Source organism: Corylus avellana, chromosome 1, assembly GCF_965113065.1.
Source record: "Corylus avellana chromosome 1, dhCorAvel1.hap1.2, whole genome shotgun sequence".
NCBI lineage: Eukaryota > Viridiplantae > Streptophyta > Magnoliopsida > Fagales > Betulaceae > Corylus > Corylus avellana.
In genome coordinates, this window is record NC_142490.1 from 13215251 (window position 1) to 13238251 (window position 23001).

The following is a 23001-nucleotide window of genomic DNA, read 5'->3' on the forward strand; positions in this document are numbered from 1 at the left end:
AATGCCTTTCACGTCATTTTAATAGTGAAACGACAACAATCTACTTCGTTTATATTAAACGTTGTGAACAAATTTAAGTCGCTTAACAAAATTGATGTGAATTTTCACATCGTTAACAAAATTCATGTCGATTTAAAAAAAAAAAAAGAAAAGATTTCCTCCGGCAGGGCCTCGATCTCCTTCACCACTCTCAAATACGTGGTCTGCTCCCTGAACATGTAGGCATTTAGATAGCCCCCACATTCTCGATATCCTCGTTTTCAAGGATCAAACAAGGGCAGTTTTGGAAGGATTTGGTCAAATATGGTTTTTATATCCACTATAACGGTTAACGCTAACAAATGAACTTAATTGCAACAAAATAGTAATTTGATGTGTCTACACACACATGTTCATTAACGTATTTTATATCTTATTCCATATAAGGTTTTCAACCATAATGATTGATCATTGATTTAAAATGATCGAATAGTACAACGTTGGACATAACAATCGAACGATACGATGCTTTACATAATGATTGGTAGTTGCTTTTAAAGATCGAACAATAGTAGTCTCTATGTAAATAAAATTTGACAACTTGAGCACAAGCATGTGGAAGGGGGTCTATTTAAAGGGCTACACCCTAGACCCTTGTTTTCACCCATTTTATGATACTAGATCCTCGATAGAAAAATATGAGGGTTCCCTTGAGAGTTGTGTTATTAGGGCTTAGAAAGCTCCTACCTTTAAGGTATAAAGTCTAACCTAACCTTGTTTTATGTATTATCTTTTATATTTAAGCTATGATTTACATGATGATTTGCATTATAGTTGCCTTTAAGGTATTTTGGGTAAATAAGTTTGACCTTGCATGAAAGGTGTGAACCTTGAGGATTAGCTTTCATTTTAACCCTAAGACAGTGTTTAAACACATACCTTTCCACACCTTATAACATTTTATTGGTTGTTTAACAAGTAAAATATGACTGTGGTAAAAAAGTTAAGGTCCTTTAGAGTTTTTAAGTTGTGTATGTAACTTTGGTTGTTTTAAACATTTATGCATGTTGTGTGATCCCTCTAAGAGTGTCGTAACTTCTTGGGATTTTGGGTAAGTGATAGATTAGGTTTTGGTAGGATGAATTAGGGAAAACCATATTATGGGGCATAATGATCGATTGATCTTGAAGAACGATTGAACGTTTTGTAACAATCGAATGGGCCTCGAGAAACGATCGATCGTTATGGGCAAAAAGTGCAAAATTAGGGTTTTTACATGCATGATTAGGGTTTTGCTTAGTATCTTGAATAATATTAGAGCATAGGCTACAGAAACGAGAATTTTGGCTATTTTGATATCTCCGAGGTTGGATTTGAGCGTTTGAGATAAGTACTTGCCATGAAAACGCCAAAATGCTTGTCATTAAGCATGAATATTTTATCTATAAATTGTGCATTTTGATACTCATTTCTTTCATAAATTATGTAGTGAGCTTGATTGTAATGCTACACCTCAATGACACTTAATATTATTCACTTTTGGCTCTCCAAAAGCGAGCTTAATTGTGGAGTTCTGATAAGATCATGACTATTACGACTTTAAAACGCGTTGATGTCACAAAGGATATAAGTATACATATAAGCACATATCCATCTCCATACTCAAGCGATGTGGGACGCCAGAGAGATGTTGAACGAATGCTAGTAAAATACCCTTTATGAACTAGCTAGGGCAAGTTACACCCCTAACTTAATAAGGATATTTAGAAAGTCCTTTGTCAAAATCCTCCAATATATTCACTATATAACCTATCTCACAGTAGAACCCAATTGTGTCACGTGACATATTTTCACGAGTAATGCTAGGAACCAGTTTCACCCTTGGAAAATTTAAGCCTACCATAAATTCAAATCCCTCACCAGTCTGTACATTCACTAAACACCTCATAAAAATCGAAATTGTAATCCTACTTGATGAGTGAAAGAAAAAAAAAAAAAAAAAGAAGAAAGAAATCAAAGCCATAATTGTACTCGGAAAAAAAAAAGTTATAAAAAAGAAAATAAATTAATATCCCGAATCTAAGCTTTATCTGACAGCCAAACCAAACAGCCGAACCTACTTCCCACCGCTTAATAACTTCTTCTCTCTCAAGGAAAAAAAAAATTTTACAACTACAAACAAAAACACTGGAAAACCCCCCAAACTGATCTCCCGCAATAATTGACACCTCTCTCTGATTCTCTCTCCGGCCAAGGCCTTGTTTGGATCGGAGACCAACAACACCAGCAACACCATGGTTGAAACCAGGCGCAGCTCCTCCTCTTCCAAACGTGCCCTCTCGTCACCTGCTCCTCCTCCACCCAGCACCAAACGATCCAAGGTTCCTTCTTTCCCTTTACCTTTCCGGTTATATGTACATATAGGTGTATAAGACATCTGGGTTTTATGCATGTTTGAGTTTTGATCTATGTATGCGTTTCTTTGGCAAGATTTGTTTCTGGGTTTGATGAAGTTTGAACCTTTCTTGTGGATTAATTGTGGGCTGAAACTGTAGGCGTCTGAGGCGTCCTCGTCAACCAATGATGTTCAGAACGGTCCGTCTGTGGAGAACTTGGGTCCGGTTAAGGAATCCGGGTGTGAAACTCGAGAACTGGAGCTGCAATCCCCTGATCTGCTGGACACCGGTTCGCCAAAGCCGGTTGATGGATGCGATGCCGATAAATGTGTGGATTTCAGTGTCGAAGGCGAGGCCTTGGTGTCGCCTCTGTCGTTAGGTGATAAAATTTCGATGCTTTAGCTTTTGCATGTGCTTTTGGGTATTTTTGAAATCTGGGTTTTTGTTCAATTGTGAATTTGGGTTATGGGTTTGATTCTTTTTGGGGTTGGTGGGGGTTCAGGTGGAGCCGCCGTTGATGCTGAGAAATCGAAGGTGGCCGTCACGGCGCTTCGGCAAAAGAAGCGCCTGACAAAGCTGACGAAATCGAGTCCCAAAGTCGCGTGGGGAAAGCTGCTTTCCCAATGCTCTCAGGTGGGTTTTACTTTTATTCGATTCTAACCTGCTCTTTTGATTAGATTGTTGCCCTGTTTCGTTTCTTAGAAAGAGAGCGGTGGAGAAAAGAATTACTTTTTTTAGGTTGTTTGCGACTCAATCTTTGCCAAAAATGATAAAGATTTTGTCTTGTTGTATTCTTTTTGGTTTTTCAAGCAATTGAGCAAAGACTTGGAGGTTTTTTGTATTGAATTTTGTGGTGTGGTCGAATTGGTTAGCCATGGCATCGTAATCCTTTTATTGGGTTATGTGTGTTAGCTCCTTGGGCAGTGACTCCCCTCTTAGGTCTGCAGTTAGGTTTGGTGAATTTGGTGTATTTGCATGCTTAATTGTGAGGTTGCTTACTTAGTTTCTGCAAGTAGCTGTATGTGAGTAGAGTACTGCATGCCTATCCGACCCTAGTAGAGCTGTATGAATAGGCACATCGTGACCGACCTTACAGGGTACCAACTGAACATCGGTCAGTTATCGACAATTGGTTGGTTGGTGTCAGTTTTGATAAGTTTAATACTGATGTTGTCAGTTGGGGGTCAGAAGTTGGTGTTAGTAATTCGACCTGGTTGACCCCTTATATAAATACTTATTTCTCTATTCTGGCTTTTCATTTCCTTCATGAGATATGCTTCGACCCCAACCCTAATGCACTGCTGACTACCCTTCCTACCTATTTGCAGCCGTGCAATGAGTTGGTGACCCAATCCTAACCCCACACCACACCACACCCAGGCAGTCGGTCCACCCTCCCTCTTTGCACGAGCCAACTCCCCTAGTTCTTGGGAGATTGATTTATTGGAGTGGCTTGTTGTTGCTATTGGTGATCGACCTAGGAAAGGAGCAGATCAAGAGGGATGGGAAGCGAATCTTGTGATGATGGCAAGAGAGAGAAGCATTGATGGGTAAATGCATGGTGTTTGGTTCATGGGCTGTCATGGCCCGTGGGTGTGAAGTTTTCATGGGGGTCAATGAAGGGTGTGTGGGTCGTGGTTGGGAATTTGGGCTAGGTCATGGTTAGGTGTGGGTGTTGAGAAATTTTTTTGTTTGGTTGCTGAAAAATTAAGGCTCAAACGGGCCAGTCCAAGCGGGTATAGCGAATCTTTGAAACCCAACCCAACTGACCAGCTGAATTGAATCCGATTGAGTGATCGACTATTGTTGTTTTGGCTTGGTTTTCTTACTGAGGTCAATCAGTTTGGGGTCAGTAGTTGGATTCCGTTTACCTCCCTTGTTGGTTCAGCCTTTAGAATCCGGCCCATATCGATCCGAGGGTTGGTTCTCGCCCCCCATGAATGAGATTTGCAAGCATGATATGCCACCTGTGCAAGTGGGTTGAAATGATGAAGGGGAAAGTAGGCATGGATCAGCCACCTCCAATTTGGAATATGATCTCTTTATGTTTCTTCTTAGGGGAGCTTACTTTGGGACTGGCAATAATTTGATAAGTAGTAGATGAGTTTCCTGTGAAATTTTAGTTGTTCACGTGTGGCCTTAAATCTAGTATGCTGTTTTGGCAATTAATTTATTGCTACATTTTGTTTGTGCTTATTCATATCTACATAGATGTTGCTAGATTATAGAATGCATAAAAATTGTCTATTTTGAAAAAAGGAAAAAGAAAGGGGGACGCCGTGGGGGGGGAATGTGATATCACTAGGTAAGAAGAGTGATCTTATGATGCATCCTGTGTTGAAAGAAGGGGAGGGAGGATGACCTGGTATGTTCTTGAGGGGAGGGTGGGAGTAATCATATAATGGACCCTGTGCTGGAAAATTAACTTCCTTTACATGAGTGCGGGCTCTCTGATCCTAGTTAGAGTGTTGTTTGATGCCTGTGTTGCTTGAGACATGAGTTTGGATCATGTTGCAGGCTGAAGGGTTGGTGGGAAAGTCGCTTGAGGTTGTCATGTGAGGCTTCAAGTGCTGTATGGTGAGGGTTTAACTTGTCAATTTTTTATCTCTTCCGTCAGTTAGGATTCTTTGGTGTTTTTTTTAGAAGATAGACGGAAGTGGCTAATGAGCTTTAGCTCATGTCCTCCCCCTCTCTTCCCAACAAGAGCAAGGTGGAGGTTGTGGTCGTGGGTTAAAGAATTGTGGATGCTTTTATAACTTATCAATCAAGAAAAAAGACAAAAGAGGAAAAAAAATGATCACGTTATGCCTTATTTTTTGTTTTTGTTTTTGTTTTTATTCTCTCTCTAAGACGGTCTGTAGTATGTATTGTCTATCTAGATTTAATTTTTTTTGCTGGTTGAAAAACCTTTTTATCTTATTTATTATGAAAGGCCATATGTATCTGGTAATGATCTGACTAATGTACTTCTTTGTAAATATTTTGATAAATGTGCTGGGTCATTTCCCTGTAATTTATTATGTTGAGCATGTATCTTAGCACTCTTTTGAAGGTTTGAATTTTAGGGTTTGGCTGACTATGCATGGCATATTATTTTTAGGTGAAAAAGGATCTATGATTTAGTTTATGAAATTCTTTTTAACCCTGAATGTCAGTTTCTTCCTTTTTCTAAGAAACATGGATTCTGTTTTTGATTATAAAATGATCCTTTCAGTCCAAATCTGATAAATTAGTTTTAATTGTTATCTATATTTGGGGGTGTTATTTACTTTCGATTGCCACAATAAAAAGGAAAATGAGGACTTGATTTTTGCTTCTTTGTCTCATCTAGTAAGGGAGGCAGGGTTATAATGTTGATCTTAATGTTATATTGTTGCTTTTGAACTCATCTGCTGTTTGGTTCTTATTTTTTTGTAGAATCCTCACCTGCCAATGTCTGGTACTACTTTCACTGTTGGTCAAGGTCGTCAATGCAATTTGTGGCTTAAAGATCCATCTGTTAGTACTAATTTGTGTAGATTGAGGCACATAGAGGTTAACTCTCTGCACAGTGCAATGACATTGCTTATTGTTCCTCCTCAGGATGGCTTGTAAAATTACTGACCTTTTTTTTTTGTATTCATTTTATTTTGGATAGCGTGAAGGTTCATCTGTTACATTACTGGAAATCACAGGGGGAAAAGGTGCCGTTCAAGTAAATGGCAAGATCCATAGAAAAAATTCCAGTGTTATCTTGAGTGGAGGCGATGAGGTGGTCTTCAGTTCTTCTGGAAAGCATGCTTATGTATCCTTTTTTCCCTCCAAATATTGCCAGTGCAGTCATGTGTAGTTTATTTATTTAAAACATCCCACCACCCAAAAGAAAAAGAAGAAGAAACCCTGATGTTGTCTTTTAATGTGGTTGCTTTGTGGAATTTAGTGTGATGCAGTTGCTTTATGCTATTTAGCGTGATTACAATGTTTTTATTTTCCCTCATGGATGTCCTATATTTTCCTTGACAAGAAATCAGATCTTTCAGCAGCTTGTTAATGATAATTTAGCTGCTCCTGGTATATCTTCTGTAAGCATATTAGAAGCGCATAGTGCTCCAATTAAGGGGATACATATCGAGGCAAGATCTGGGGACCCCTCAGCTGTTGCCGGAGCATCAATTTTAGCATCTTTGTCAAATCTGCCAAAAGAGTTATCCTTACTTCAGGCACCTGCTAAAACTGGTGAGAATGTGGAACAGAATACTGAGATGTCCATGTTACCTTCTGGCTGCGGAGGGTTAGATGATCATTCTCTGGACATTGATTTGAAGGATAGTGTTAATGATAATGATCTTTCTGGTGTTTCTTCAAGAGAGAAAGTTGTTGCTCCATCCCCAGATGCTGCCAATCAAAAGCCAAATCTTGATAATCTTGGATTGGATCCTTGTATGGACACAGACATTGGAAAGGTCACTACAGCAAATTATGAATTAAGGCCGCTCTTGCGAATGCTTGCTGGTTCATCTTCTGAGTTTGATTTAAGTGGCAGTATCTCTAAAATACTTGATGAGCAAAGGGAAGTGAGAGAACTCCTTAGGGATTCTGATCCTCCATCCATTTTGATATCAACTAGGAGGCAAGCATACAAGGATAGTTTACAACAAGGAATTCTCAATCCTGACAACATTGAAGTTTCATTTGAAAGTTTCCCATATTACTTAAGGTACCTGAATTTGTTTTTAATTGTTAATTAGGTTGTATCGGATTTGAAACTTATTTTAATCACTGCAAATGCTTTATTCGACAGTGTGTTGCGCTTTCTATGTGTAGGAAACTACACAAAAAGTTAAAAAAGGGCTTCTGGCTCTATAGTTTCTTGTTGGATCCAGACTGATGGCCTGCACTTGTTGCGTATTCTGCTGGATAGTGGATATTTATGTTGTTTGGATGTTGCGCATTTTTATCTTTTATCGTCCACTTGATTCTCTCTCTCTCCCCCCTCTCTCTCTCTCTGCTGTCGGTGTGTTTAGGCACATCTTGACGTCCCTCTTTTGTTTGTTGGACCCTCCATCAATGATGTTGTCTTAGTTCGTCTTTTCGGTATTTTGCAATGGGGTATTCGAGTATGTTTTATGTTGAAGCTAAGTCCTTCGAATTCGTTTGAGGTTGGAGGATCGGTTCTGCAGGTTTTTGAGAGAAGCAAGGGTTCCGTTCATTCAGTCTTTCTCGAAAAAGTTGCTGTGAGCTGGCTATTGGTCACCATGGAGGCTCTGCTTCAAGCAGAGGGCTCTAAAGAGTTTGTGAAGTCCTCTAGGTCGGGGAATAAAGCTTTTATCATTCAGTGGTGTGAGAACAAATTTGGGCGAGTCTTTGGCGGTCGCGAAGTATGGAGGAGGGGGACAGAGAGGTTTGTAGCCAATTACATAGATCAGTTATAGCTTGATTTCTTGTGGGGTGGTGTTGGTGAAGAGTTCAAATTTCACCTAGTAAGTTGATCTAAGGTTTGTTCTCCAATATAAGGGGGGTGGTTATGGCGCTATGTCCATGAGATAGAGGCTCTGTGGAGGGTGGTAGTGGATTTTAAATATGGTGGCTTGTGGGGTTGGGTGATGTTCTAATAATGTTCATGGGTTGTATGGGGTGATCATGGGTTGTATGGGGTGAGTCTATGGAAAAACATTAGGAGGGGTTGAGGGGAGTTTTCTAGTCATAGTAGATTTAAGGTGGGGGACTGCTTGAAGATTAGATTTTGGCATTATGGTGGTGTGAGGATTAGACCCTTAATGTACCTTTTTCGGAGTTATCAAGTATTGCTTGATGCAAGGATGCTTCTGTGGCTAATCATTTGGAGTTTTCTAGTGACTCTCATCGATGGAACGTTAATTTTATCTGAGCGACACATGATTAGGAGGTAGATTCATTTACCTCGTTCTTTACTCTGTCATACTTCAAACCAAGACGGGGTGTGAAGACAAACTTTGTTGGATCTCTTCCAAGAGAGAGTTGTTCGATGTCAGATTGTTCTACCATGTCGTAATTCCCCAAGATAGTACCGTTCCCTTGGAGGAGTATTTGGTGGTGTGAGGTTTCTTTGAGAGGCATTCTTTGCTTGGTCGGCAGCTTTAGGGAGGACCCTCACTATTGAGAACCTAAAGAAGCTGCATATTGTGGTGGTAGATTGATGTTGCTTGTGCAAGAAGAGTGGGGAATTTGTTGATCATCTCCTACTCCACTATGAGTTTGCTAGCACTTTGTGGAATACTATTTTCGGCCTTTTTGGATTTGAGTAGGTAATATGCCTAGACGAGTGGTAGACCTCTTCTCGCCCGTTGGAGAGGGCAGTTTGGTTGTCTCATCGTGCAGCAATGTGGAAGTTGGTCCCATTCTGCTTAATGTGGTGCATCTAGAGAGAAATAAATTATCATAGTTTTGAAAACTGTGATAAGACAGTGGTGGAATTAAATGCATTTTTCCTCAATTTCCTCTACCACTATACAAGTGCCATTGATTGTTTTCATTTTTCTAGCTTTCATGATTTTCTTGATTATTTTTCTTTTTTTTGGTTAGGTGTTTCTCTTGTATGCTTTCTATGTACCTGGCTTGTGCCTTTACAATTTTTTAATGAATTCCAATTACTTATCAAAAAACAATTGTGCATTGTTACAGTGATACGACAAAGGATGTTTTGATTGCTTCAACGTATGTTCATTTGAAATGTGATAAATTTGTGAAGTATGCCTCAGACCTACCTACTGTGTCCCCGCGAATATTATTATCTGGTCCTGCAGGTACTACTACTATTTCTGTGTTGATCTACTTCATATTGTTGTGTGTTTGTAGTTTTTCCCTTCCTAATCCTTGATGAGACATTATATGCCAATGGAATTTATGTAGGTTCGGAGATATATCAGGAGACTCTGGCAAAGGCTCTTGCCAAACATTTTGGTGCTAGAATGCTGACTGTTGATTCTCTTCTGTTGCCTGGTGTAAGCTTCTTTAATGTCTATTTGATTTTCGCTTTTAAAGTAGAAATTTATGTATTTTGTTTTCTATGAATTTTATTACTATCTTTTAAGCTACAAACTTCTTCCAACAACAGTTACTTATTTTAAAAAAGAATTCTTCCAACATCTGTTTCTATATTTTGTAAGATGAGGTTGAACTGCGGAATGTCCAGTTTTGCAGACATCTTATTTTTGTCTTGTACACTTTCAAATAATTTTAGGGACCAACACCTAAAGATTCTGAGTCTGTGAGAGAAGCTTCGAGGCCTGAACGAGCATCAATTTTTGCCAAGCGTGCTTTGTTACCGCACAAGAAACCGGCTTCTAGTGTTGAGGCTGATATTACTGGTGGATCCACATTATGCTCTCAGGCTATGCCAAAGCAGGAGGCATCTACTGCATCATCAAAAAGCACTACACTCAAAGAAGGCATGCTATTCCTTGCCCCAGTTTTTGTAATTCTAATATACAGATGCTTGGTTATCCATGTGCTTGGTTATTATGGTTATGCATGGTTTGCCCATCCTTTATTTAGTCCACACATGTATAATTTATAGCTGTATTATATAAAATTTTACAGGTGATAGAGTAAAATTCGTGGGTACCACCTTACCTTCTGGAGTTTCGCCATTGCATAATTGTCCGTTAAGGTATTCTTTCCCTATGCTCTATGCATCCTATACCTTTAATTGGCATATAAGGTTAGAATTAAAATTTTGCTGTGTATCAGTAAGGTGCTATAATTATATGCTTTTGAGACTTTGTACCACAAAAGATTCCATTAGATTCTACACAGGAGCGTGCCCCTTTGCTTAAAATTCAATAGAAATTGAATCTAGTAAATTTCGGTGTGTGGAACCATTTTAGTACTAGAATTCATTTCATTTTGGTGTCAAAACAAAATCATTTTTGCAAGCAACCCGGTGATTTGAATTCTAAATCTATTTAACTGAGTTGCGATAAACTCTCTGCAATATGGATCCAAACATATTTTCACCGATACTAATTCTTGTATTGATGTAGTAATTAATGATCTGTTCTTACTAATTATTACTAGTAACTTAAGTTTGTTTAATATGAAGTAACTGTTATTTATGTATAATATCTATGTACTTGTTGAAAATTTATCTTCTTTTTCTATGCTGGAGCAGGGGACCAACACCTGGTTCTCGAGGCAGAGTTGTCCTTCCATTTGAAGAAAATGGTAATTCAAAAATTGGGGTTAGATTTGATAAATCAATTCCAGATGGAAACAATCTTGGTGGCGCTTGTGAAGATGATCATGGTTTCTTTTGTTCTGGTGATTCTTTTGGCCCACTTGTCCTAACTTTCCTTTATTATATATATTGGATTTCCATTTGGTGCAGTGTTGTATTGTTTTGTACTCATTGATCCTTCACTCTGCAGCCAATAATTTACAACGCTTAGATGGTTTTGGAGGTGATGATATCGACAAGCTTGCTATTAATGATATCTTTGAGGTACTTCCCATCCTTTATTGGTCTAAGAGTTGTTGCTGTTGTCTTGGAGTTCAGATTTAATGCATCTCCTGTATATAGGTCACATCAAAAGAAAGTAAAATTGCTCCATTAATATTGTTCGTGAAAGACGTAGAAAAGGCCATGGTGGGTAGTTCAGATTCATATACAGTCTTAAAGATTAAGCTTGAAAATTTGCCGAAGAATGTCGTTATAATTGGCTCCCATACCCAGATGGACAGTCGCAAGGAGAAGGTAAGAAATTCATTGTTTTACTCTGTTGGCTTGTTCATATATGGCTTGCTGAATTATTGTTACCCATTTGATGTTGACAATTTTGTATTTTTCAGGCCCATCCTGGTGGACTTCTATTTACAAAGTTTGGAAGCAACCAGACTGCTTTGCTTGATCTTGCTTTTCCGGTATGCTAACCTCTGCCATTCCTTTTCCCTTTTGCCTTTTTCCACTCTTGAAGTATTATAGCACGTGGGTGCATGTGTGCTTCCATGTGTGTTTGTTTGGGTGTCTAAGCGTGCTCTCTTGAGTATAATTTGTCTCTAACTTATCTTTGTCTGGACGTTGTTAGATTTTAACCGAAAGTCTTTTTTTATTTATTTTTATTATTATTATTTTTTTATTATTCATTTGCATCTTTTACCAAATCATTTTGCCTATGTCTGGTTCTAATTAACACCATAAGTTGTTCTCATGTATATATCAGTGCATGCATTACCTAATATATCGTTTATTGGCCTAGTTTTTGGTGTCGGTTTCATGTATGATTTAGACATTTGAGTAATTTTTTTTTTTCAATCTCACACCTGCACGGGTCACATATTTTTTTTTTTTCTGTTTCTTTTTCTTTTTAGCCTCTAAAGAGTTGGTTTAGTTCATGGTGGCTGATTGTCTAACCATGACTGATGGAACATGATAGCTTACATGGTCTTCAGACTATGGTCCTAGTCTGTAGCACAAAGGCACCTGAAGCTGATTGAGCACAAGTCTATGAATTATTCTTTGACTAGTCTACGTAATTGAGGTGATCCTATATTTAATTAGTTGAAGATATAAAGACAGCAAATAAGTTTTATTCTTATAGATGGATAAGTTAAGGAGAAAGGTGGGTGTAAAGGATGAGAAGAACCTGTGCGCTCATGCTAGGGTTTTCAAAGTAATCACCACTTTACAAGGTGTGCTCTGAACACTGTCTAGAAAGGCCTTAAAGTGGGAAATATTAAGAGTTAAGGATAAGCATAGCATGAAAGGTTCTCGCATAATTATGCCTTAGAATCCATTTGGACATCCTTTTTCACACTTACCACCCCCAATTACCATTATGTGTCATAAAATTGAAAAAACAAGTTCTGTTAATGTGTAAAATAGCTTGAGTTAAATGGTTTGGATACCCTGGAAAAGAAGTAAACCCCATCTCCTAGGTTTCTGCCTGATAGCCTGCATTAAACTTGTTTAAGTTGATTCTCTCCTCCGGCCAAAAAGCAAAAAGGTACATTCTCACAAGTCCATGGTCAATATCAGTCTGTTGGATTGGTTTTCAAGGTAATGCTTGGCCATAATAGATCAGCTCGCCATGCTGCACTTTACAATGCATGGGAAAGTTCAAGCATGACAATCATAGACCATGACTATTCAAGTATTTAGATCTTGACAAGGTTCCCTTCATGTTTGTTAAGTTAAACCACTTAGTAGCATTTTGGGTATCTTGGTCGTACACCTCCTTCCCGTAGGAAAATGATATTATGTATCGCTCGGATCAGAAACATAAGGATGTAAGAATTCCATAAACTGAAAATTAAAGTAAATCAAACATCTCATAACAATTAAAACTAATCCATCATCCCCATTAAAACTTAACCTTTAAACCCTTAGTCTTCACATAGAAAGTGTGCTGTAACAAAACCAACTAATGTGCTTCATGCGCTTATTTAATCCTCTTCTAGGTGAATGCTTCTTTCTCTAGTTTTCCTAGCCTATAGAACCTTCCACAATATCATCTGGGTTGTTTTAAAACATAAAGCTAAGGGTGAGTCAAATACTCAGTAAATATATACAACATATGGTAAACGAAATTGGAAACACTTTCATTTCAAAAACATTGAAAAATACAAGTCAACATTCACATATACCATAAACCTGATTTTTCCTGTAATCTTTTGAATGACAAACACCCTATTACGCCATGTGTGTAAGGGTTGGCGATTACAAATTTACAAGGATCCCATCTTCGCTCTTGTGGCCACAGGTAGAGCTGCGTCTAGGATATGTACATCACTTGATAAACGATGGTGCACTCGAGTACTTGAGTCATTCTCAGCAGACCCTACAAGATGGCTGCCCCCGCCCATTAACTCTGTTACTATCACACATAATTTCATATGGCCAAGAAAAACAATTTAAAACCTTTTCATGCATTCATACCATCGTTTTCCTTTTTCTTTCCTTTCTTTCTTTTCATTTAGTTTTCATCAAGCATCATAACAAATTCATTACATAGCGGAGCACACACATAAAATTATTTACATTCAAACCCTTTTTTCAAACATATAGATTTGGATGCATTAAAAGGCTATCAAATAAAGGCTAACATTATATCATATACCTTGAAAACAATTTTAAGAAAAATATTGCATTAACATTTAGAAGAGAACAAAGGTACGTTCATTTCTACTTACCTTGCTCCTTAGGTTCAAGAATTTTACACACTTCACTTAGCAACTTAAGCAAACATTTACGAATAATTGTTGTCTAATAACATTTATTCTTTTCTATTGTTTGATTCTCCTAAACATTGATTCGACAGTAAGTGGCAGTTTGATTTCTTCTCATCTGATTTCTTCTCTTTAAGACACTTATTTCCGTATTCTTTTCTTGAATGATCGCACTAACTATGCATGTATGTTCAATTTACTACAAATGGATCATGCAATGTGAGCTTATTCCTGTGCTCTTTAGAGTGTAGGTTTCAACACTACTTACATCTAGTCTTCATATGGTTTTTAAGTCACCTTAAGGTCCCTAAATAGGTCTGGTCTCGGGTCAAACAGTTAGGCTTTAATAAGGCCTCAAGATTCAACTAATGTGTTTGTGTGTGTCTGTTGCAATTCCAGCAACGTGTCAGCGAAGATTATTACATTGTTAGCCTTACGTGTCCAATGATCGCATGGTTTGGATCATTGGAAAGACAACTTAAAGAACATTTATTCTATGGTCACTTTGTTGCAAAACATCTTTCTGGAGAAGGCCATACAGTCAGCTTTCTTGGTGATTCTGCAGCAACCTAATTTTGCTATTCGGCCCCTACAGTGCTATGCAACACGCTCAACTAGTCATTCATGCTACGATAATGTCAAACATTCAGCAAATCATGCTGTCTAAACCATGTCTATGTTGTCTTAGAGAAGAAATCAGATCCAACAGGTTTTCCTTGGGGCTGGCAGCATGCATGGGAAACTCAAACATCAAACAAAATCCGGCCGTGAAGTAGGAGAAATCCGAAAGACATAATCTTTTCCTCTTTGGCAGCAAGAGTTCTCTGTGTAAGAATCAGGTTCTTGCACTTTTTTGCAAGATTTAGGACATAGGAATTAGGAAAATTACAAAGGAGAAATTTTTCTCAGATTTATTTTGATAAGTAATCGGAATATCATTAAAAGCCTAAGGTGCCCTAGGTATACAAGAGAAGCCATCTAACTAGGAGGGGAAATTTTTTCTCAGATTTATTGAAAAGGAATTCTCAAAGATTTGAAAGAATCATTGAAAACACTTACCAAAATCTTGATTTGAAGCTGTACAGCTAGTGGTAGCTTCTAGGAATCAACTATGGGGCCCAAATTGCTACTGATTTTGCTTAAAAATGAGACACCAAGTTTTAGATAGGATATATGAAATCTGAGTGTCAATTTTTCAATATAAAGTTTGAGAAAACATGGAGAATTCTACCTGTTTTGGTTGCAGCGGTGAGGGAGATAGTTCGTAGGCTTTTTAGGTCTTAGCTTGAAGAGAGGGAGTTGAGTTTTTTCAAACTCAGGTGGGGTATATTTTGGGGGGACAATAAAACTGGTGGCAGGTTAGGACTTGGTGTGGTTACAAGCTTGCAGCAGATTAGGTTTTAGTTTCGTTGTAGAATTGAACTTCTTTTCTCTTTTGATTAACTTTGGAAACAATTCCTAAGGGAGGAATTGGCATACAATTATGGCTTGTTTTTAACAAAAAAAACTTTCTTACCTGGCCAGATTCTATTAGGTTTTAGTCATAACAGTTATTGACCTTTTTGTTCTATTTAAGTCTTTTTCAGCCCTCTAACACACTCCCCTATTAAACCCACAAAATTAAAAGAGATAATTAAGCAAACAACTACCGCACAACTATTTTTTTTTAAAAAAAAAAAAAAAACAAAAACTACATCATCATAAAATTACCCTAGAGGTCTAGGGTGTTTCACTTTGTGGTTTTTTTTGACAAGTATTCAAACTTAATCTTTTGAGACTAGTATGAGTGCTCTTTCTCTTGGCTATGAGTTTAGATCGACCTTCAGAGTGAGGAATGGTGGTGTTGGCCACTAGTAGTGTTATGTTGCGACACTAAGCAAAGCATTTTGGGTGTCAGCTTTAAGCATCCTAAGAGGTGATTGAATCTCTAGAAGGCTATGGAGTGTGCTAGGGAATGATTTGTCACAACTGATAGCACTCATGTTTTGGGGTTTGATGTGAAACTACATGTGGTAACGGATTTTAATTGATTGACATTATTCTTAAGTATATTGGGTATGTTTATATGCACTGTGGTTGGTATAAGTTCTGAGTGTAGGGTTGTGAATTGCATTGTGAACTAGGGATGGAAATGAGCCAATGCACTTTTAGTTGCCTTACGCTATGACACTTTGATGTTGCTTGAATCTCAGATGCTTTGTACTTTGCTCAGGCATGCATCTGGTGACGGGCCCAGTTTTATGATGTGGTTGTGCTTGACATTTGGTTTGTACTGTCACCTGCTTTGATTTGTGAACATGGACTGACTGTCACTTCTGAGATGGGCATAGGACATCAGATGTGCTAAATCCTAAAAATCTAGACACCATGACATGACTTCGTCAGTCTGTCTATAGATACCAAACTCGTGTCTGCATCTATGTTTTAGTTGTTGGTCATATGCTGGAGAACCACAGATGGTGAAATTGTTGACATAACAAACTATAGTATTTTTCTAGACAAAATTGTGTAGCGCTCTCATAAGTTTGGAATTAATTAATGGTGAATATTAATTAGATAAGCACTTGAACAACTGTTGGATATGGATGGAACACAAGGCTCCCGTCCTTAAGTATTGTTTACTAAAATTTTGGTGGAAGCATCCGACAATTTTATTTTATTTTTTGGTATAAGCAAGATGGTTTCAAAAATGATTATCCTTGTTTTTCTTGTTGGCTAACTTATGCTGCAGTGGATTTTTATATTTTATTTTATTTTATTTTGTCTCTAAAGCAGATGATCTGAAATATCCTTAGCTTGGTCTGAGTTGTGGCAATGGCATGCCATGTAGCCTTTATTGTTGTGGAATATCTTATGCCAAGTGCCATGGTGGCAAGGCCGCCACCAACCTGATTGCTGTCACTGCTCTGTTAACGGGGATAGTAATCTTGTCTTTTGTGTATATAATTTGCTTTCAGATAATAAAGTTTCTATTGATGTATGGTTCTCTTTGTCGTCATGCAAACAAACATACACATGCACACCCACACACTCAGGCACGTGTACACACGCACTTACACATCATAAGTGTGGTCACTATGTTTGTGGAACAATATTCTTGCCTGTTGTTTACATGATTTGCTATCAGATATAAAGTTATATTTGCTATATGATTCTCTCTCTCTCTCTCTCTCTCTCTTGTCCTTGCATGTACACACGCACACATCGTAAGTGTGAAAGAACCATGCACATTTTTTTTATGGAACTCACGTGTTGGTGGGGATTCTGGAACTGTTATTGCTGTGACACTTCATTTGCAGTGATTTATGTATTGTCAATGGTGGTTTCACTTCCTTCACAAATCAAAATGATGCAACTCTGGCTTCATGTTCAGGATAACTTTGGTAGGCTGCATGATAGGAGCAAAGAAACGCCAAAAGCAATGAAACAACTCACTCGGCTTTTCCCGAACAAAGTGATAATACAGCTGCCTCAGGTATTGAGCCCACTTTCATTTATACTGCAATCCTTCTGCTGTTATTTTCCGTGGCCTCTCATATCTCTTATTCCGGATAGGATGAAGCATTACTTTCGGACTGGAAGCAGCAGTTGGAGCGTGATGTCGAAACTTTGAAAGCTCAATCAAATATTGTCAGTATTCGCACGGTGAGTATAAGCGGATTGTGCTATTTGTGGATCTTGCATTCTCTCTCCATGGTCCTATATGCTGGTAGCTATTTCGGTTTTGATTATCGTTGTTATGGTGAATTATCCCACAAGGCTGGATAAAACCTTGGACAATGTGACAGTATTAGTGCATAGCTGAATATACATTTGACCCATAATTTGGGTCTAGTGGGTATTAGATTTCAATTTATGAATAGAGAAGTGTTAGCTTACCTAATGTTTTTTTTCCAAAAGTTGATTCTCAAATGATGTGTCATCATCGATGAGATATATTATTTTGAGAAATGTGTTACCATCTCATGGGATGGTGGCACATCACATGGGAACCAACTTTTGGGGAAAAAAGTTTGGGAAGTATAGCATTTCTCTTATGAATAATATCTAAGGTCAAATAGTAGTCTCTCTCTCTCTCTCTCCACACACACACACACAAGGAGAAATGCAGTGGGGTAGCTCCTGGTGGACAAAGATACCTTCTTACTTAATGTTCTCATGGTAAATCATAGATTATTGCCTCATCAGCTTTCGAAATCCTCGATATTTGTATTTCCTGGAAATTCCTTATTTGTTATATTAATCAGACTAATCAAGTATTATTCATCTGAGTTAATTTTTTTGGATTTACAATATCATCTGGTTGACTTTGTGTTATTGGATATTTACAAAATACCTTTGGTTTTCAGGTTCTCAACCGAATTGGCTTGGATTGCCCTGACCTTGAAGCCTTGTGTATTAAAGATCAAGCCCTTACTACTGAAAGTAAGTATTCTTGTACTCGATCTTGTTGTCCTGAATTTTTATGCAGTGATCTTTACTGTGGTTTTAACTGATGCTATGATTTTATGATAGGTGTGGAGAAAATAGTAGGCTGGGCTCTAAGTAACCATTTTATGCATCATACTGAAGCGTCAGTTAAAGATGCTAAACTCGTAATTTCTGCTGAAAGGTAGCCATATTCTTTCCAATTGTGGTCATCATTGTTTTTGAAGTTTATAATTAAGTAGTTAAAAATGGTTCACCTCTCTATTGTCCTGTGTTAACATTATTCATGATGGTTTATATTGCAGCATCAGCTATGGGCTGAACATTCTGCAAAGTATTCAAAACGAAAGCAAGAGCTTGAAGAAATCACTGAAGGTAAAGTTTACATTTATCTCTTGGGTACTATCACAGATTCAACTGCCTCCTCTCCTTATCGATTCTGAGGATAAAATGTACACCCTTGATTTGTTTGAGATTCATATTCAGTTCAAGTTCAAAATTTTCCAGGATGTGGTAACCGAGAATGAATTTGAGAAGAAGCTTCTCGCTGATGTTATTCCTCCCACTGACATTGGGGTTACTTTTGATGATATTGGGGCTTTAGAAAATGTAAAGGATACGTTGAAAGAGTTGGTGATGCTTCCACTTCAGAGGCCTGAGTTATTTTGTAAAGGGCAGTTGACTAAGGTGAATGGCTTTGCGTTTTTTTCTCTCTATTTTCTCATAGATATTTTTGGCTGAGCAACTAGCCTTTGCTTTCCCATGCGAATGTGTTTGTTTTGGATCTTTTTCCTTTTTGTTGGGTGCGGCCCCCAGGCTGGAGGAGAGGGGAACAATTTTAATATATCTTGTATCTTTGATGTTTTCCTTCTTAATATGGTTACTCATTTTACAGCCTTGCAAGGGAATATTGCTCTTTGGCCCTCCGGGTACTGGGAAAACAATGCTTGCAAAGGCGGTGGCAACTGAGGCCGGTGCAAACTTTATCAATATATCTATGTCAAGCATCACTTCAAAGGTATATATTCATATAGAAATGGCACGTGCATCTCTTATTTGGTTTTTGTTTTGTTTTTTTGTTTTTTTTTTTCAAAAAAAAAAAAAAAAAAAAAAACTTGAATTATGTCTCTCTATTGCTTGCAGTGGTTTGGTGAAGGGGAGAAGTATGTCAAAGCAGTTTTCTCTCTAGCTAGTAAAATTGCTCCCAGTGTTGTTTTTGTTGATGAGGTTGGTTTAATGCATCCACAACAGCTATATTTTTGTCAATTCTTTGTTATGTTCATGTCTTTTTTTTTTTTTTTTTTTTAATTTTAAACCTTCCTTGATGCCTCTCTCTAATCTGTGTCTGCCTTCCCTTCTGAAATAATTTTTGTTCACTTCAATTATTTTTGCAGGTTGATAGCATGCTAGGAAGACGTGAAAATCCAGGAGAGCATGAGGCTATGCGTAAGATGAAGAATGAGTTTATGGTGAATTGGGATGGTCTGCGTACAAAAGATAAGGAGCGTGTGCTGGTTCTTGCTGCTACTAATAGGCCTTTTGACCTTGATGAGGCTGTTATTAGGAGGCTTCCGCGGAGGTAAATATATTATGCTTGTCATAACTTTGTTCAATTTCTTTTGGCACAAGGAAATTATCATGATGTCCAACTTACAATTGTTATGTGCAGATTGATGGTCAATTTGCCAGATGCCCCAAACAGAGAAAAAATTCTTAGAGTTGTTTTAGCCAAGGAAGAGTTGGTGCCTGATGTTGATTTGGAAGCAATTGCAAATATGACTGATGGTTATTCTGGGAGTGACCTAAAGGTTCCGATCATTTTATCTTTGTTTTCTGATTTTCTGCCTGCTAAAGAATTTTATTTTATTTTACTTTATTCATTTCGGGTTCCTCTGGTTACATTTTTGGTTGCAGAATCTGTGTGTGACTGCAGCACACTGTCCCATTAGAGAAATTTTGGAGAAGGAAAAGAAGGTTAGTTTGATATTTTCAGTATCAGGAATTGTTATTTTAATTTATTGGTTTTTCTGTTTGTTGATCTTTTGCATGTATTCCAGGAGAAAAATGCAGCCTTGGCTGGTAACAGACCTTTACCTGCATTGCATAGCAGTGCTGATATTCGTTCTCTAAAGATGGAGGATTTTAAATATGCGCATGAGCAGGTATGATGATGGATGATTTCTATATCGTGGAATCAACAACTTCTTGAAAATATTAGATTTTTTTTTCCTCTCCTTTTTTAAGAAATGTTAAACATTCCAAATTTTTGTTCTAAAAGTTGGTTCCCAAATGATGTTTCACCATCCATCCCATGAGTTGGTGACACATTTTCCAAAATAATAAATCTCATGAGATGGTGACATAATATCAAAATAAAATTTGGAATGTGTAGCACTTCTCGTCTTTTTTGGCATAATATCACGTTACACGATTACACAAAAAGCGTTGTGTTAACCAAACGAACCAAAAGTTTTCTGCCAAACTGGGTTAAACTCGGATTAGGGCTTAAAGTCGAAAAACTTGGGTTGAGAAGATCCTGCTCTTATCAATGATATATCTTCATTCATCCACATTAATGCAGGTGTGCGCAAGTGTGTCATCAGAGTCTACAAACATGAACGAACTCCTGCAATGGAATGACCTATATGGAGAAGGTGGATCAAGGAAGAAGAGATCTCTAAGCTATTTCATGTAGAGCTGGTATCTTTGTGTATAGCATTTCTTTTAGATTATTCTTCGTCACCCTTAAGAGTGGCAAGATTAGGGGCCACTATTTATGGAAATTCCATTGCAGGTCCTTACCCCGATTGTATTATATATAGGTTTTTCTTCCCCCCTTTTTTTTCATTGTTTTTTCAATCTTAATTTTCGCTTTTTTGTTAGGAATTTTACAATGCCCCAAGCACAGTTAATTTAACTGTAGCATCTTTTTTTTTTTTTTTTTCTTTCTTCGTTACTTAGGGCCTTTCTGCCCGTACATGCTTAACGAACAAGCATACTTAATCCACTCAATTTCTTCTCTTAAACAAATTGTAAGTGTAGCTTAATAAATTGCAGAAAAAAAAGTGTATATTGATCATGTCAATGTTTCTTTTCTTCACATGCCATGTCTTCTCTATTTTTTCCAATTGCAGTGGATGAAAAAGGAAATTTCTTTTTTTTTTTTTTTTTTTTTTGGAGGTGGGGGGGGGGGGGGGGGGGGTCTGAATTTCAGAGAAACCCTAATGGTGTTTACTTGTCTTAACACTTCGAAAATATCTGCTACTGGGAGAATGCAAAATGTGCATAAATGCTGGGAAGCAGCTCCCCTCTCATGTAGGAGGGAATATGATTCTTTCCATGTCACTTGAAAATAGAGAGGATTTATTTATGGTCCATATTAAGTTTTACAAATTTAATGGTATATGCTAATATAAAGTGAATATGTTGTTAGTTAAAGCAGATAACACAAAATTTTAAAGAGAATAAAATCTTGATCCGAGTAAGAGCATAGCTCCCAATTTTTTAGTAGGTGAATGTCAAGTCATAAATAGTAATAGTGCAATCAGATTTTCCTACCAATGGTCTGCACCGTTTCTCTTTAGCGGTTGACTAGCCTTTTAGAATTGAGAATATCTTTGTGTAAAACCTATATTTTTACGAACATAAATTTCCTCAAAAATTTTCTTCAAGTCTGTTTGGAGGAAATATCCTCCAACTCTGAGAATAACTTTTATAAGGTCTTGATACAAACCAAGACCTTTGTGCCCACCAATAAGAGGTTGATACCTTAGCTGGGAATAAGATAATAAAATGAGAACGAAACACTGGATCATACCAAATTTAAACTCTAAAAAAACTTTTCATCTACTTTTTTCACATTAACCATTTATCATGCTACCGCCACTGCTCATTCGAAAGCTGGAGTTTGCTGCCCTAGATGTCACAAACTCCATCGCACAAAGCTTTGTTAGGTTCATCCCTCTCTGTCTTGATTTCATTAAGCAACATTCATGGCGGTTTTGGTTTAAGCTTATTGTGGTGGGCATGGTAGTGTGAAATTGAGGAGATCTCATAGTTGGGCATTAATGTATTAATGGTTGAACGGTAGATACGGAGAAAGAGAGGAAGCTAAGAGATCCAGCGGCCTGGGCGGTTGATGAGAGAGAGAGAGAGAGATAGATAACTTATCGGCATGGGTGGTGACATCTGGCATCTAGTTGGCAGCGGCAGTGGCGGCGTGGTGGGTGGTGTTGCTTGGGGTATAGATGTGCGTGTGTGTGAGAGAGAGAGTGAGAGAGAGAGTGAGAGGATAAATTGCCGGCATGGGTAGTGGTGCAGCGGCAGCGGCGGTGGCGTGATGGATGGATAATGTGAAAAGTAGATAAAAAGTTTTTTTAAGATTTAAATTTGGTATGATCCGGTGTTTTGTTCTCATTTTGTTATCTTGTTCCAAGCTGAAGTTTCAACCTTTTATTGGTAGGCACAAAGGTCTTGGTTTGTGCCAAGACCTTATAGAAGTTATTCTCAATATCTTCTAACCTATTTAAAATAGTGTCAAGTGTCCATAAACATTTAAGAGGCACATCTTAGTTAGTATGGGCACTTTGTATTTTGTATTTTCCTTTATTTTTGTATTAGTGCCTACATGTTAATTGATATATCAATTTGACATATATTTATGAAGTCAGATAGATATGCTTTTTGTGATACATATATTGTAGTGTAATTTACTTTTTGATTGTATTTATCATATTATAATAAAAATATAATATATAAAAAGAACAAAAAAAATTTATTATTATGTTTTATTATTGGGGAAACTTCACTTACCCCTTATGAACTTACGCTCCTTTCGCAAATACCCCTTAATGTTCAAAGTCTCTCACTTTGGTGTATCGAAATTTGTTTCATTCCAAATACTTCTCTACTGTTAGATATTGCAGAAAAATCAAACGGTTAAATAAGCAAAAGACCTTTATACTCCTAAATTTTTTTAAAATTCCAAATTTACCCTTATTTTTAAATTAAAAAAAAA

The 23001-nt window shown here is 37.5% G+C and overlaps 1 protein-coding gene across 2 annotated transcripts; it reads left to right on the forward strand.

The window, feature by feature from the left end:
* Positions 1-2091: 2091 nt before the first annotated feature.
* On the forward strand, positions 2092-21084 carry LOC132168810 (uncharacterized). 2 transcript variants are annotated; one of them, XM_059579869.2, is made up of 27 exons: positions 2093-2360; positions 2535-2754; positions 2878-3008; positions 5793-5909; positions 6013-6159; positions 6386-7071; positions 9015-9136; positions 9243-9334; positions 9574-9781; positions 9933-10002; positions 10504-10652; positions 10760-10833; positions 10912-11085; positions 11181-11252; positions 16930-17031; positions 17112-17201; positions 17906-17981; positions 18072-18168; positions 18290-18359; positions 18492-18671; positions 18880-19002; positions 19128-19211; positions 19379-19563; positions 19654-19792; positions 19899-19958; positions 20042-20146; positions 20566-21084. In XM_059579869.2, exons 1-27 carry the CDS (start codon positions 2274-2276, stop codon positions 20677-20679), a joined length of 3774 nt encoding a protein of 1257 aa, XP_059435852.2. In that variant the 5' UTR covers positions 2093-2273; the 3' UTR covers positions 20680-21084. The 2 variants fall into 2 exon arrangements, with proteins under 2 accessions (XP_088368633.1, XP_059435852.2); XM_088512507.1 differs by having other exon boundaries at positions 2092-2360; positions 18290-18671.
* The last annotated feature ends 1917 nt before the right edge of the window (positions 21085-23001 follow it).